A 17,521-nucleotide genomic window follows, 5' to 3' on the forward strand; every position below is an offset into this window, starting at 1 on the left:
GGGTCATTATAGAACCAGCTTATCATATGGCTCACCCGCATCTGCCAACTGTGGGCAGCACTAATCTTGGATTACCTTGGTGTATAACAATGTGGCACCCCCCCCTACTCCATTCCTCTCGTGGTGGGCTTATTTCGAGGAAATAACTTATAAGTAGGGAATGAAAAAAAAAAAAAAAAAAACCCATTTTGAAAGTAAGAGCAATTGTGGCATGGGGTGGCACGTGCGACCAAAAAAAAAGATTAAAAAATGAATAAGACAAAAATTAAACTATAGCTAATTAAAAATCATTTGTCTCTTCTCACTTATGCCCCTTTCGTATGAGATTGTGACAACGGATTGTAGGCTCCAACCCTATTATCGGACGCAAATTTAAATGTTATTTTGAGTCCAATAATAGGTTTTGGGCTCACAACAAGCTGTCATGGTCTCAAACGAACAGGCCCTTAGTGTAAGTGTTCATCATAAAAGGAATACGGGCAACGGATCTTTGGCGGTTCAATTTTGAGAAAATCATAATTAACCATATAGATTGAAATTGAAACAATAAAGGGAACATACCGAAAGCCGAATATCGTTTTGCTATCACTGGAAGGATTCCATTCCGGTATTTCTCCTTACTCCACAACAGACGGTGATGGGGACCGACTTCCTCTCTCTTTTTGCCGTAGATTGCCAAGAGAAAGATGTAGAAATTGTTGTGTGCAAGTAGGGACCTACTTTGAACAGTTTTAATGCTGACCTGCATGTAATTTGATTATCATTTACTAAGGCCCTGTTCATTTCAGATTATGGCAACCGATTGCAAGGGCCAAGCCTATTAATGGACTCAAATTTAAACGTAATTCTCAAACAAACAATGCCTAAAGGCCTGTTCATTTAAGATCATGACAACGTAATTGGTTTGGCACTCACAACGGGGGCTTAGAAAGTACTCTCTTATATCTTATATCACTTGATTTTTGTATTATCATGAATAAAAAGAGTATAAATTATCTGCATAGAAACAATGTTAGTTCTCTGGAAAATAATATATGAGATTAGAAATTTATGGAGCATTAATTATTAAAGCCGTAACTGTATTTATGTTCTGGCGTAACAAATGGACACTTCAGATCATCCTATTGAGTGGGCCCTACAGTACCTTTTGAAAAATACTGAACGATACGACTATATGCTGTATATGGCGCCATATAAAATCTCCAGTAGTTGATATCGTGCAAAAATTCACCTCCAGCCTCATAAAGGGAAATGATATCAGCACAACCATATTTTAATAATTGCACCAACTCATCTTGTTATTTATTATCTAAAGAGCGGTCGAATGTCAAAACCGTTCTCAAAAATCTCTGACAAGCCAATTTTAAAAAAAGAAAAAACAATCTGAGTTTATACAAGATGATATTTTCACCCCCCTGCAGTACGCATTCGCCCCACTTATAATGTTAAACAGTAGGCAACTTTAACGCTTTTTGACGTCAAATCACGTTTCAAGGGGGGCGAATGCGTATTAAAGGGGGGTGAAGAAATCATCGCCCTTGTTAAAACAAACTTATGCAGTTATGCTGATATCATTTCCCCTTCCAAAATGACAAAAATACTATTTATAGATGATTGTTTCGCCCTAATTTAGGATACTGCGCCTCCTTGTGATGTGATTTGACGTCAAAAGCGTTGAATTGTGCCCACAATTCACGGTAACAGTGGGGCGCATTATCGTACGGGGGCGAAAAACGTTAACAGGGGAGCGTAGCTCTTTCTCCACTTTCGTCAAAAGCAGGTAAAAATCCAATGACTTAAAAATTAGGGCGCTGATATTTTCCACCCACTTGTAGGCTATTTCCCTCTCCCCTGGACGGCTGCCTAACGTTAAACGTTAGGATTTAACCTATATGTCACTTTCCCACCATTTGACCGGTCTCTCTCTCTCTCTCTCTCTCTCTCTCCACACACACAACAGTTTGGTGGGCCCATCTTTGAACAACGTAGGCCCCGCCCATACCACACCATAGGATTATCCAAACCGTCCATTTGATGGGCCATAAACGTAAATAGGCTGTGTCCCAAAATATCATTTCCATAGGCTGATCCTAGCCCTCCGATCTAAATAGATCTTATGCAACCTCTATAGATTGTAGGGTTGTGATCATCCTATGGAAATGATTTTTGGGGCACAACCTATTTACATTGGGGCCCATCAAATGAATGGTTTGGATCATTTTATGGAGTTGGTCGTAAAGTAACATTAAGGCCCGTCCACAACATAGGACAATCCAAGCCGTCCATGGTTTGGATAATCCTATGGAGTTGGTCGTACAGTAACAGTAAGGCCCAATCGTAGGCCCCACCGATATTTTTTCAAATTGAAGCGTACCGTCCACAACATAGGATGATCCAAGCCGTCCATGTTTTGGATCATCCTATGGTGTGGTTCGTACAGTAACATTAAGGCCCAATTAGGCCCCACCCATATTTTTGAAAATGAAGTGAACTGTCCAGACCATAGGATGATCCGAGCCGTCCATTTGATGGGCCATAACGTAAATGGGTTGTGCCCCCAAAAAGGGTTGGCCCATCAAATGAATGGTTTGGATCATCCTGTGGTCGTACAGTAACATTAAGGCCTGCCCACAACATAGGATGATCCAAGCCGTCCATGGTTTGGATAATCCTATGGAGTTGGTCGTACACTAGCATTAAGGCCCAAATCGTAGGCCCCATCGATATTTTTCAAATTGAAGCCTACCGTCCACAAAATAGGATGATCCAAGCCATCCATCGTTTGGATCATCCTATGTGGTTCGTACCAATTTAGGCCCCACCCATATTTTTGAAAATGAAGTGTGCCGTTCAGACCATAGGATGATCCGAGCCATCCATTTGATGGGCCACAATGTAAATAGGTTGTGCCCCAAAAATCATTTCCGTTGGATGATCACAACCATATAATCTATAGAGGTTGCATAAGATGTAGTTTCTATTTAGATCGGAGGGCTAGGATCAGCCTATGGAAATAATATTTTGGGACACAACCTATTTACGTTTATGGCCCATCAAATGGACGGTTTGGATTACCCTATGGTGTGTGGTATGGGCGGGGCCTACATTGTTCAAAGATGGGCCCACCATTCCACCAACGGTTTCTGTTGATCCCACCAACTGTTCCTGTTGTGTGTGTGTCTGTGAGAGAGAGAGAGAGAGAGAGAGAGAGAGAGAGAGAGAGAGAGAGAGAGAGAGAGAGAGACCGGTTAAATGGTGGGAAAACGTTAGCCAGCCGTCAGGGGGGGCGGAAATAGCCGTCAAGGGGGTAAAATATCAGGGCCCACCATTTAAAGTCATCAGTCGTAGTAAGTAGTTTCAGCGACACACCTAATCCACTAACAGACACCCTTTCTAGACAAATACAGCAGTATTCCCTTCGTCACGAGATGAACTCTTCCTTTCTCTGGTTTACATACACCCCCGGAACAAAACCCTAATTTTTTCTTCAAAATCGCCCCCTCTCGCTCCAGATCCGCCCCCTTTACCTTCATTTCTAGGTCTGGATTCCCTTTTACCCCATCTGTTCATGGAAATGTTAGGGTTAAAATGTTCTAAATCTGTAGCGATTGTTAGGGTTTTTTCTTTGCCCTAATTTTCTGGCATTGCTGGAAAATGTCGGCTTCTTTAGCGCCATTCGAGCGCCCTAGAACCGGAGTCAACACGGTAAAAATTCTGCTTAATTCTCTCTGTATCTTTCTCTCTCTCTCTCTTTTTTTTTTTTCCTTTAGGCCGTTTGGATACATGGATTTTAGAAGCTAAAACCTAGGGTTTTTAAGTTAAAACCTGGATTGTAAGCTAAAACCTAGATTATTATTATTATTTTGAAAATAAGCTAAAACCTAGATTTTGTAAGCTAAAATCTGGACTGTACCAGACTGAGTGGTAACACATCTTATTTACGCATTCAAAATCCAGGTTTTAGGATTTTAGGATTTTAAAAGATAAAACCTAGATTTTTTAAGCTAAAATCTGGATTGTACCAGACTGAGTGGTAACACACCTTATTTACGCATTGAATCCAGGTTTTAGGATTTAAAAGCTAGGTTTTAGCTTAAAAAATATAGTTTTTAGCTTGTAAAACTCAGGATCTTATAATCTTAGATTATAAAATCACCTTATATACGCATTCAAAATCCAGGTTTTAGGATGTAAAATCTAGGTTTTAGCTTACAAAACTTTTCAAAATTTCACGTTTTTCCATTGTTTGATTACTTATGAAAAAATGTAACTTGAACAACTGCAGTTCATGTTTCATTTACAGGGACCTTTAATTTATATTGATATCCCTAAAATTTTTCAGTTCTGTATAAATTGTGGAAACGAAAATGTCCTAGGAAAAAAATTTCCTCAAGAAATGTTTTTCTTGCAATCCAAACAGGGCCTTAGATGCGATGGGTTATGGATCAAGAAATTTAGATTTAATGAGTGGTATTGATGTGTTTCTGCCTGTTTCGAGAGTTTAATGATTAATTTGGGGCAATGTTAGGTATTTAGAGCTATTGGTTGTTCTTGTATATGGCTTCTTCTTTGAAATTCGAGTTTATTCTGCAGGTTTTCAAGAGTGGCCCACTTTTCATATCATCTAAAGGTTAGTAAGATTTTCATTGTTTCCTTTCTTTCTTTATTATGAAAATCGTTCGTTTCTTCAAGACTTGTTTTGCTGGACATTGGTTTATGAATGAGAGCATCTGATTTATGTGTGGATGAAAGTTGAGGCCTCATTGCCGGGTGCTTGGATTCTGCTTCTATTTCATGGCTTGCCCTTCGATTTGATCCATTTTTTTTTAATTTTATAATGGCCTGCGCGTAAATTAATTGCATCCTTTTCGGAATACATCCTGCATTGAGACATGTATTTATGTGTTATGGGCGTACACTTACATACAAGCAAATTATGGGGCACTTTGTTGATATACCATTCAAGATAAAGGAAATACCGGGGTCTAAATTAGTGCTGCTGAATCAGGAGCATAACATGTCCCTGGATGATTTTTACTCTAGCTGGTAACCAATTTGAAAATGTCTAACATTTACCGTAACGGTTAAGGGCGAATTTTTCTGCACCCGGTCTTTTTATTAGGCTACGTTACATTTCTTCCGATTTTGTAGGGGCGAAAATGAGTAGAAACTCTTTTCTCCCTGGATTCTTGTTCGGAAGTCACGGCCCATCGCCATCCGTTTCTAAAATTTATCATTATTGAATTGTTATTGGATGAGATTTTGCTATATAGAATCTCATCAATCCGCTTCTAAATTATGTTCTTTAATGTCTTAGAGAATAGGGATTAGCCGATTTCGGAATTAGGGTTTTGAGCTGCGAACGGGTTTTGGGCCTCTTGGAGTTTTCGTCTATTGGGGTTTTTTGGGTATGCTCTCTCAATCTATCTCCCTCTCCATCTCCAATTTAGGGTTTAAGTATGGCTGGCAACGGGGCGGGTCGGGGCCGGATGTTGCACTTCCCGCACCCTTCCCCGGTGCGGGGGAATTTCCCTCGTCCCCGTCCCCTCCCCAGTGCAGGGATAGCAGGGAATCCCCATCCCCTCCCCACGGGGAATATCTAATCCCCATACCCTCCCCCCATCTTACGGGGACAAAATCCCCGCCCCATAAGTAGTGGTTTACTAAAAAAAATACATTGATCGATCTAAGTCTAATAAGACACAAGTGTAAACAAATTTGTTCATAACCTAGAATATAGAAACATATTTCCCTCCACTATATGGGCAGGTCTTTTGAAACTTGATACAATTGTTCGAAGATAGCGTTGGAGACTATGCAAAACACATTCCCTCCTTTAGCAGAATGAAGGACTTTACTGTTGACACGAAACTGATTTAGGATCATCTTTTGAAATAAAGATGCTCAAAACCTCATTTCTAGATGTTTTTTCCTTTTGATCAAATGGACTATTATTAAAACATAAAACACAAAGAAACAAAGCCCCAAATAAAAGGGATCCAAAAAGAAGAAATTGATAAAGATTAGGCATACTTCCGAGCGATTAAGTTACTACAAGAAACACCACAGTTTGACAAAAATCAGCCCAAGCATTTCCTTCACAGTGAATGTGAGAAATCCTACTCTCCTTGTGGGCTCTGAACACATCTTGCATCTCTTTGAATTAAATGTCAAGGTGGTTGGAGGCTTGTTTTAACCAAGTTATAATTATAGATGAGTATCCTTTTCAAAAGAAAGAAAGAAAAAAACTGTAGATGATTCTCATTCAATCCGACCTTTATATTGTCTAAGATTTTCCATGACATTCAACACTACTTTTGACCTTCACATCAATAGCATGACAATCACCAACAGGTTTCGTAAGAGCCAAATTGACATTTATGGACGAATCAGAATTCAGAATTCACATCATCCAAATCAGCTTTTATGCATTCACCGAGAGCATATACTTTAACATTGCTGCTTCTATCAAACTTCAACTTTAGCCTACTAGGAGGAGCTATGCACAACTTCAGGCTTTTTTCTTTTTGAAATCCCCACACGCATCAAGAAATATATTATTGAGAGGATTTTTCTGAAAACTTCTTGTTTCGATAATCTTTTAGAGTCTTCATCAATTATAGAGGATACCAAACCCTTTAGACTTTTATAAGCTCCAAAGAAAGTTCTGGAATCTCTGTTCTTCTAAATCAGCCAGATAGCTTACAGGAAAGGAATTTCCTTTATGCCTTCCTCTCTCTTTCTTTCCATTGACCGATTTCACTATTTCCAAAATTCACCATTACTATTTATTTTCATTGGATCTGGATAAAATAGAAAACGAAATTCAAACCTTAGAAGTCTGGCTGCAATGAAAAAAATGCTTGGGTGTTTCCTCAAAATATCAATATGCATCTAATAATATGACATAGCAATTCCAAGATCTGAATTCAAATGAGAAGTTGCCGACCAGGCATGATCTTAGCTCAATATGCTTGGTAACATTACAATTCCAAGATCTGAATTCAGATGAGAAGATGCCGACCAGGCATGATCTTAGCTTAGTTCACATGGATTCTATTGCCACATTTGAGGAGATCAAGTGCTTAATAGGGGCACACATTTCGAAACAAGCAGGATGATGGTGCGTTAGGCATCCATGGCGTCAAGCTTTCCTTTCTCGAGAATGGTGATTAGGCTCCCTATTTTTAGTAATTTTGCCATTTGCCGTTGAGTCTCGATGTGTCGCTGTCATAAGCAGTGCCAAGTTCATGTGGCACATTTGCAGGGATCAATGGTCCCAACTGAATGCCAAAATAGATCTTGTTGTGGGTTGCCTTTGCAGGTTATTACTGCATCAGAGTCCGGGGAATGAAGTGGGCCCTCGTGGTAATGAAGTGGGTCCTCCCTTTTAATCAAACTGACTTAAGTGGTTTTAAAAAAAATTGAAACTAAAATATCTTAAAAATCTCAATTTATTCTTCTAGCTCTCGTATTGGGCCCACTCCTTTATTGAAACTCCAAACCAAAGCTTGGGGTTGACTTCTTTGACTTGGGGTATCTTAGAAATGACTGTTTTGCATCTTCTTGGATCTGCAACTGTTGACTTTGATTTGATTCTTATCAACCAATTAACGCAGAAATCAATATTTTTTGGGCCAAATTGGTGCATATTTTAGTAAAAGAAAGTACAGAATTGAAATAACAAACCTCAAATTTACCATACCTTCCAATCAAATTATCAAAAACAATATAAAATTCCAAAATTTCTTAAATCAAATAACAAAATACAAATACTAGCAAATCTCCGTCAATCGATCAGTGTGAATCACTCTCTCATACTAATATCCCAAGATTATTTGGGGCGGCCCAGTGCACGAGGCTCCCGCCACTGCGAAAATAGAGAAACTTAAAAATTAAGTGAAGGATGACCCAACTAAAGTTAAATGAAGAATTACTTGCATTAGAATCGCTTGGACCTGGGTGGTTAAAGTTTAATTTGGATGGCTCTAGTATGGGCAACTCAAGGCCAGCGGGCATAGGAGGTTTGCTAAGGAATGAGGAAGGCGCAACATCATGGGCCTTTTCAGGTTCGATCGAGAGTACCGACTCCAATGAGGTAGATGTTAGAGCGGTCTATCAGAGGCTGATATCCATGGAGCAGAATTCCTTCGATAGATTAATCGTCGAAGGAGACTCCTTAAATGTAATAAGATGGTTAAAGGGAAGTCATTCCATCCCATGGAGGTTTATGCATTGGTTTGATGAAATCCAAGAGCGACTAGGAGGATCATCCATATCCTTCAACCATGTAAGGCGGTAAACCAATAGTGACGCGGATAGGCTAGCAAGGGAGGGGGTGGTCAAGCGAGGTCTCAAGATCCTTGATTTCCCCCCTCCTTGAGGGGCGGTTCCCTGTAGCGTTGTGTGCATCCTTGTACATGTTCTTTGCTCCTTTCACGGTCTTCCTTGGCCGTGGGGTGGCTTTTGTACTATATCTCTTTTTTAATATATTTCTTCATCATTAAAAAAATGACCTAATTATTTGTGTACAGTGATTTGAAAATCGAAATCGAATCTTAAATCGTCTAGCGATTGATTCGTAAATCGTTTCGTAAATCACAAGATTTACATATATATAAGTTAATTATACAAATTAGAGGATGATAAAAAAAAGTCAAATATTCATTTTTTTGCAAATCTATTAATTTAAATAGAAACTACCATAATTAGTTATTTAATATCATAATACAAATTGTTTGCCGACAAACTTGTCACATACTAATCATCTATTTCCCATCCAAACCCTTGCATTTTAGATAATAATCTTAAGGTAAAATAAAATACACAAGATCATATCAATTCTCAAAGTTTAAAACTGTTAACTTACCAACTTCTCCAAAAGCTTAAGCTGTTGGAGAAGGCCAGTATTTAATCTTTTATACTTTAACACTCCCCCTCCTCACGTGTGGCCCACTTGGCAAACACGTGGCACATGTGGTCCCACCTTGGGCCGACCATTGCATGTGGATTTTTTTGACATTGGGGAGGTTTGAACTCGAGACCTTTGGCTCTGATACCATGTTAACTTACCAACTTCTCCAAAAGCTTAAGCTGTTGGGGACGGCCGGTATTTAATCTTTTATACTTTAACAAAAACGTCAAATGACAAATATCAATTATGAAAAACCGATAACTCGTCGATGTTGTCCTCGTTATAGTCGTCTCCCTCATCGATGTAGGTAATGCCCTCAAACACATGCATTGTGTTGAACTGGTTCAAATTGGTTCGATTTATTTGAACTCCTCCTTTGTCTTTTTCCTCCTCACAAAGCGGTTTTTGAAGGCTTCTTCTGCAGAAGGGAAATGAGGTCTTTTGGAAGAAAATCCTACTTTCTTTTATGCAAAACTTAATAAGGGTAAATTGCATGAATTGTACGAGTTACGGTTTAGTCATAAGATTCAATCGAAAATCGCAAGATTCATACAGATTAAGATCCAATCATGGGATTCAAATAGAAATCTAAGATTTGATTTGAGTCGTAAATCGTAAGATTTTCAAAATAATGTCTCCGGTAGCATTCTAGCATCGTCCAACTTCGCAGTTCTGCGATGAAAGCTTTTCGATCTTTATATTTCCTAGCATTCTTTAAAACCATTTGATCCTAGTCGTCTTGCGTGGAAGGAACCAGATGACAGAGACTTACGTACCACAAGAGACGTTGAGCACCACACCGAAGAGAAAAAAAAATACTCTCATCCTTAAGCTTTTCTTTGTTTCCTAAACTTTCAAGTAAAACTGTTGGCTTTACGATTTTTTTGTGTGTGTGATATATACAAGCATTTTTTTCTTGCATCCTCTCATATCTCTGTCATATCATCTTGCTTCATCAAAGCAATAAATTCACCAAATCTTGGGCCCATGTCTCATAAGTTACAGGTCATGTAACTGCAAATGATATTGTCCTTCAGGATCACCAGTCTTTGTGTTTAGATCAACTGCAATTGGACTTGGATATCTGTTGCCTGGTGCCAAGCAGCCATATCAACATTCATTTTGTGCTAATATTATGTCATTTTTCCATTAAAAAAAATATTGTGTCATTTTTCTCATACAAGGTCATCATCGGAAGTTGAGCCGGGTAGATTCCTTTCACCTTCATGAAATTTTTCTAAAGGGTTCATTTGGCCGACCCCAACTAGTTTGGGACAAAGCTTTTGTTGAGTTAAGTTGAGTTGAGAAGTTCATCATCGGAAGTTACTGGTCTGGTTAACAATTCATTTATCCTTTTCTACCGTTTAAACTTTTCGAAGGATCATATTGTAGTGCATATTTTTAATTTTTTGGGCTGGTGTCACGCCTTCTTGTTATTAATGGATGCAGTGAGTCAGGATACACAATAACTGAACTGTAATATATGGTTTATTTCTTGCCTTATCATGAAGTGCTTATAGCACCTTTTTGTTGAAAATTTGCAGGAATAGGTTGGAAGTCTTGGAAGAAGCGTTGGTTTATCCTGACACGCACATCTTTGGTTTTCTTCAAAAATGATCCTGTCAGTAAATTATATGCAGTATTTCAGAGCACAATGTTTTGGGTTGTTTTAATAGTACTGTCTACTATCAGCATATTCTAAAAAAATCTACCTTTTGATCCATTGTATATAATTTCAATAATCATGGTAATTGCTATTGGTTGTGCAGTAATCATTTATGTTTAATATCGGCTGTAACAAATCTCCTACCCTTTTACAAATTTAAGTGAGCATAGTTTTCATCTCATCTGCCATGCTTAGTTTCTGATGCACAATTCTCCATTATTCTATTTAGAGCTGAGGATTGTAATTATCTGTTCACCATTCCATTGAGTTGGGAAATTGAGTCACTCAACTTGATATATTCTTTAAAGAAAAAACAGTTATAAAGTTAATCGTCATTGAGGCCAAAAGAGTGTCATTCAGGGCTTGATGTTTTAAATTATATTGCAATATATTTTTGACATTGGAAATTTGTATGTTGTTTTATTGATCCTCTTCTAACATAAATATTTAGAACTATACAATATGCAAGCTGTCTCTCTAGGAATATCATTTTTATGTTTAATCACACATCCCTTTTTCCTTCTTCTGAAGGACGTTTGAATTTGCTTTATTCGATTTGGATACATATGAATATTAGAAGTACTTACTGGCCATCTGAATGAATATTTCAATAAATATCTGTATCCATGTAGTAATATACCCATCTTTGGCAGATGGGTATACCACCCCAAAATTATCATTCACTGCTTTCTTATGCATGCATATCATTGGGGTCTTACGTCAGGGTAGAAGTTGGGCTGGCCCAGCTCGATGTTTTGAGGGCCTGGCCCGCTTTTGGCCGGGTTTCATCTGAATACATGTGCTGCTTAGGTTCCGGTTTTGGCATGATGCTTTGCGCCTGATTAAAATGTAGGGTTGGGCTTTGGCCTATTTTATCAAAGTCCAACAGCTGGGCCATGCATCATTTGCACCCATCTATCCATGTAGTAATATACCCATCTTTGGCAGATGGGTATACCACCCCAAAATTATCATTCACTGCTTTCTTATGCATGCATATCATTGGGGTCATATGTCAGGGTAGAAGTTGTGCTGGCCCAGCTCTATGTTTTGAGGGCCTGGCCCACTTTTGGCCGGGTTTCATCTGAATATTTATGATGCTTAGGTTCTGGTTTTGGCATGATGCTTTGCGCCTGATTAAATGTAGGGTTGGACTTTGGCCTATTTTATCAAAGTCCAGCACCTGGGCCATGCATCATTTGCACCCATCTCTCTTTGTTTTTTTTTTTTTTTTGAAAATGGTAGTCAATTATATTAAAATAAAAGACCGAGGTGGTCAAGATACAAGGAAAGAAAGGGAACACAACAACACTCCAAAGCATCAAAAATACAAAATCACGGCGGGAGAGGGTCAGAGAGTTAGAGATTTTTCTCTTTATTGCCATAGTTGTGGCTTCATCTTGCATTTTCTGTATAAAATCTTAGTTTTTAGAAGTCTCACAGTTGTACCTAATGATGAAGTCTGTCTTGGCCTTATGATACTTTATATCACCTTGGATACAAATGCAAGTTGATACCGTGCTTTCCCTCTTTGTGAGTCTGTATGATGGGATTTGAGAAAGTTTTTTTGTTTCAATCCAGAGTAGGTTTTTTCCTCAAACTTTAGTGCCTTGATCCTTGAAACATGCTTAATGTAGGTTTTCAGTAAAAGAAATGAAAAATGAAAAAGATTGACAAGAAACTCGTGGTATGGGTATTACTGGATTTTTATGACGGCATATGCCTCTGACAAACCCAATGGCTTGGGACTGGACATGCTCCCAATCTGTTGAGGCATAGGCCTCTCCTATTTTGGACTTCTTTGAGGCCACTGGTGTGGAATCATTTATTTGTCTTTATCCTTGGAAGTTGCCTATGATGGTTTATCAATTTGCATATTCAACTCTCACAAGCTCAGTTTCTTGGTTTTTATTGAAATTCAAACTATGTTATTCTTTGGATGGTTACAGGACTACATATTGATTGATATTCTATTTATTTGCAGAGTGCACTTCCTCAAAGAGGTGGTGAAGTTAATCTGACTCTAGGTGGCATTGACTTGAATAATTCAGGGAGGTATGCACGGTATTATTGTTCTTCATGTTGGAAAATTATCTCATCAACTGTACTATAGTATTCAATGTTTATATGCAGTGTGGTGGTTAGGGAAGATAAGAAACTGTTGACTGTATTGTTTCCTGATGGGCGTGATGGGAGGGCATTCACCCTTAAGGTTAACTTTTTGATTTCTATTTCCTTGAGTGTGAGGCTTTCTTTTGTGCTTAGTTTCTCAAGTTTCTGATCTTTTATCTCTGTGGCTTTTATTGTTCTTGGTTCTGGATGCACCAGGCTGAGTCATCAGAGGATTTGTATGAATGGAAAACGGCTCTAGAACATGCTTTGGCTCAAGCTCCTAGTGCTGCCCTGGTGATGGGTCACAATGGAATTTTTCGGAATGATACCACTGACACCATAGAAGGATCTTTCCAACAATGTTTGTTTGTTTTCTACGCAATATTACATTTTCTAGTTTTCTAAGGATGAATTGAAACTGTTTTAGTATCTTTTATGCTTTTGTATTTTGTCTTCAATGTTGATACCTTTAAGCTGGAATGCTGTAGCACTTGATATTTTATTGTTGCAGGGAGAGATAAGCGACCTGTGAAGTCATTGGTTGTTGGAAGGCCAATTTTGCTTGCCTTAGAGGACATTGATGGGGGGCCATCCTTCCTAGAGAAAGCACTTCGTTTTCTTGAAAAGTTTGGTAAGTCACTGATTCTGACTGTTGGAATTTAGTGCACAGTTGAGATCTAGTTTTCTAGGGAAAAGCGAAGTTATGCTTTTTTCATTGGATGAATGTGCCATAGTTCTGCAATAGTTTCGTGCTTTCAAATTTCCATTTTGTTTATAGACATTATGTTTCTTATGTTACTGAAGCGGTTGTGTGTGTGAAATATAATGATAGATACTGACAGTTAACATAAGGAAAACTTTACAAAAGATATGTTGCTACTGTGAATATTTTTTAAGTAATTTTGTATTAGATATACGAAGTTAAATCTGAGCAGGATTTCTTTTTTGAAATGGAAATCTGAGCAGTTTTCCTGAGCAGTTTGAGAAGATTCCTGAGCAATTTTAGGAGAAATGAGTAACAAGAAAGCTAGAAATACATCCAGGTTAATTTATAAATGGTAAGGCTTAGCATTTGCTTTATTATGCATCTTTTTTAGGTTTAGTAGTTAAATCCGTAGTTTTGTATTCCGTTTCATTCGCCGCTCCGTTTTGTCTAGTGAAACAGAACATTTTGATGTTTCATTTCGGAAACGAAGATACGACGATCGGAGAAATGGCTCCTGGATCCTCCACTTCCAAGCCTTCCTTTGTTTGGATGTTGAAAATATACACTGACGTCGACTAGAAGTAGAAGCCTTTGGAGTAGGGATTATGTGCCGAGAAAGAGAGAACAATAGGATATAATGATTATAAAATTTGAATAGTGTTTGTTTAGTGTTTTAGGCTTTTTTTTTTGAGTGGGGTGGGGGTGGGGTGGGGGGATAACAAGTTACAACAAATATTAGTTAGAGAAGAGTTAAAGAAGTGTTAATAATAAAATAAGAATTAATGATAAAAGATGAGATAAACACAATATTCAATAATAAGGGATTTGCTAGCGACCATCGCAAAAGGTATTTCGCAGAACGGCTGTTGCATGAGAGAGCAACCACCTCATTAATAATGACAAAATGTGTTGAAAAAGAGCCTATGTGGCTGCTTTCTCATGCAACAGCTGTTCCACGAAATGCCTTCCGCGATGGTCCCTAGCAAATCCCCGATAATAAATAGTATTTCACTTGACACGGTATAATAAGTATTAACACGACCACTTAGCAGTACGTTTAGAGCTGTTGAAAGGAGTGCTGACATGTTTCGACACTTGTGTCGGCTGAAAATCAATGCACGGGCTAAATCATAGGTTCCAAGTAGTGCAGTAGAGGGCTTCTACAAGGATTTTTTTTTTTGGTAGGTTCATTTATTTAGGTTACTGATATTGGCACGGCCATGTTTTGATAATGGGGTGAGCTCACCTTGTTTTACACTTTTTAATTGGCTACAGACAGCTTTTTGGGAATTATATTAGCCTTTAACATCGGGTTAAATAATGCCGCACTTTTTAATTGGCTGCTGAGAGCTTTTTGGGAATTTTAATGGCCTTTAACAGCTGGTTAAACAATGTAACAAGGTTAATCGTCCCATTATAAAAACATGGTGATGCGGATAACAATAGCGTTTATTTATTATGTGAAGTTTTTGAAATATTGTTTCCATACAACTGCTGGAGAGGTTTTGTGTAATGGGATGAGTACTATGTTCTTTGATTGATTATTTCTTACTGAAAGAAGACACCTAGATTAAGGTAGTGCTTAAATGGTGTCTGCATGTCATTTGAGAGGTCTTATCCAAATATTGTGAAAGTTGATATTTTCTTTGTCAGTGGTGTTTGGCGATAAATGCTATTGAGTCAGTTATTCTTATTCTATTCGTGGCCTGTCTGAACATGCTTGTATCTGTTTTCAGTTTTATGTATATTATATTACATTTATCAATGTCATATTTGTTGCAAAAGAGATTAGAGAGAAAGTGTGTGAGTTGGGTATCTCCCCCTCACCCTTTTATTAATATAATAAAAGCTGTACAATAACTACAATGACTAAAATACCCATAGGCATATAGGCTTATTCTAACACTCCCCCTCAAGCTGGAATGTATAAATTGTACATTCCTAGCTTGTTACATATGTCACTCAATTTTAATTTATTTAATGGTTTGGTAAACATGTCAGCCAACTGTTCTGCAAAACGAGTAAATACAGCGCGTATCTCCCCTTCCTGGATTCTCTGATGAATGAAATGACAGTCAACTTCAATATGCTTTGTTCTCTCATGAAAGACCGGATTCGTCGCAATATAGATAGCTGCTCTGTTGTCACAATACAACTGTGATGGCGAAGGAAACACAATACCAATCTCAGCTAGGAGTGATCTCAGCCAAATAATCTCAGTCGTAGTATGCGTCATGGCTCTGTATTCTGCCTCTGCACTTGATTTTGCAATGACATCCTCTTTCTTACTTTTCCATGAAACCAGGTATCCAACAAAGGTACAATACCCTGTAGTCGATCTCCTATCCTCAGGGGATCCAGCCCAATCAGCACCTGAGAACCCCTCAATTCGTGTATGACCATGTCGTTTGAATAATAATCCCTTTCCTGGTGCAACTTTCAGATATTTGAGTATTTGAACCACTGCATTCCAATGCGAAGTACGAGGAGAGGTCATGCACTGGCTAACCACCCCAACGACATAGGATATATCAGGGCAAGTAACCGTAAGGTATATAAGTTTGCCCACAAGTCTTCTATACCTATCAGGATCCTTCAACAACTCACCCTCTTCTGGAGCCAGCTTCACCTTTGGATCCATGGGTGCAGCTACAGGTTTCACACCAAGATTTCCTGTCTCTTCGAACAAATCCAGAACGTACTTCCTCTGTTATAGAGACAAGCCACTAAAAGAATATGCAACCTCTATCCCAAGAAAATATTTGAGACGTCTCAAGTCCTTTGTCGTGAAATCTTTTTGTAGGAAGGCTTTCAGTTTCCGAATTCCCCCTGAGTCACTCCCTGTAATAATGATGTCATCGACATATACAATTAACATAATGTATCCTGTTGAGGACTGATGACTGAATACTGAGTGATCCACACCACACCGCTTGAGGCCAAACCTCATAACTGCCTCGCTAAATTTGCCAAACCATGCACGCGGCGATTGCTTCAACCCATAAATTGATTTTCTGAGGCGACAGACTGATGAGGACAACTCCCCTTGAGCAACATAACCTGGTGGTTGCTCCATATACACCTCTTCAAGGAGGTCGCCATGCAGAAAAGCGTTTTTCACATCTAACTGGTGATGAAGATGCCATCCATTATTTACTGCAAAGGAGAGGAGAACCCGAACGGAAGGAATCTTCGCCACTGGGGAAAACGTCTCATGATACTCGACACCGAATGTCTGAGTGTAGCCCTTGGCCACCAGACGAGCCTTCAGTCGATCAACGGTGCCATCAGGTAGATATTTAATGGAGAACACCCAACGGCATCCTACAGGACGAGCACCGGCAGGTAGAGAAACTAGATCTCATGTGTGATTAGAATGCAGAGCTCCCATTTCAAGATCCATTGCAGCTCGCCATCCTGGGTGATGAAGAACCTCATCCAGAGACTGGGGTAACACAACAGAAGACACTGACAAGACAAAGCTTTTGAAAGGAAGAGTTAGACGATCATAAGAGACAAAATTAGAAATGGGGTGAGCAGTAGAATGAGAACGAGTACGTGAAGCAATATGAGAGTCAGAAACAACTACAGGAGATGAAGGTACCTGATGAGAGGGTAAAGAGATCTCTGCCTGTGAAGACGATTTGTCGGTGTGAGGAAGCTGTTCCTGTTGTTGACGACGTTGATATTGGACTTTAGTAGGGGGACGATCCACCCTAGGAGCACACGAATCAACCTGTCGAGTGGGGCAAGCAGTAGGAGGTGCTATGGAAGTCGGAGGAAGAGGGGAAGAACAGGAAGAGAAATGGTCACATCAGGTTCCGTTATGACAACATGAGGAACGAGTGTAGAGTGAAAGAATGATTCTGATTCAAAAAAGGTCACATCAGCTAATACATACCAACGGCGCAGATGCGGACTATAGCAACGATATCCTTTCTGGGTGCGAGAGTAACCCGGAAAAACACATCGTTCTGACCGAGGGTCAAGCTTGTCGCGGCCAGGTTCCAAATGATGGACAAAACAAACGCAGCCAAAGACACGGGGCGTAAGAGGGAATGAATCCTGATGTGGATAAACTATGTGAAATGGAGAATCCCCACGAAGCACCGAAGATGGAAGA

At 39.0% G+C, this 17,521-nt stretch overlaps 1 protein-coding gene across 1 annotated transcript in view; it reads left to right on the forward strand.

Moving 5' to 3' along the window:
* The first annotated feature begins 3,372 nt into the window (after positions 1-3,372).
* The window catches only part of LOC143890162 (rho GTPase-activating protein 7-like), an 89,242-nt gene continuing 75,093 nt past the window's right edge, over positions 3,373-17,521 (forward strand). Inside the window, exons 1-7 of the mRNA XM_077394768.1 lie at positions 3,373-3,705; positions 4,594-4,630; positions 10,459-10,535; positions 12,565-12,635; positions 12,714-12,792; positions 12,909-13,053; positions 13,204-13,323. Of these exons, the coding sequence (XP_077250883.1) occupies positions 3,655-3,705; positions 4,594-4,630; positions 10,459-10,535; positions 12,565-12,635; positions 12,714-12,792; positions 12,909-13,053; positions 13,204-13,323 (580 nt within the window). The 5' untranslated portion in view covers positions 3,373-3,654. The remainder of the gene's footprint in view (positions 3,706-4,593; positions 4,631-10,458; positions 10,536-12,564; positions 12,636-12,713; positions 12,793-12,908; positions 13,054-13,203; positions 13,324-17,521) is intronic.

This window comes from Tasmannia lanceolata, unplaced genomic scaffold, assembly GCF_043159265.1.
Source record: "Tasmannia lanceolata isolate RefF3 unplaced genomic scaffold, GAP_Taslan_0.1 ptg000002l, whole genome shotgun sequence".
Taxonomy (NCBI): domain Eukaryota; kingdom Viridiplantae; phylum Streptophyta; class Magnoliopsida; order Canellales; family Winteraceae; genus Tasmannia; species Tasmannia lanceolata.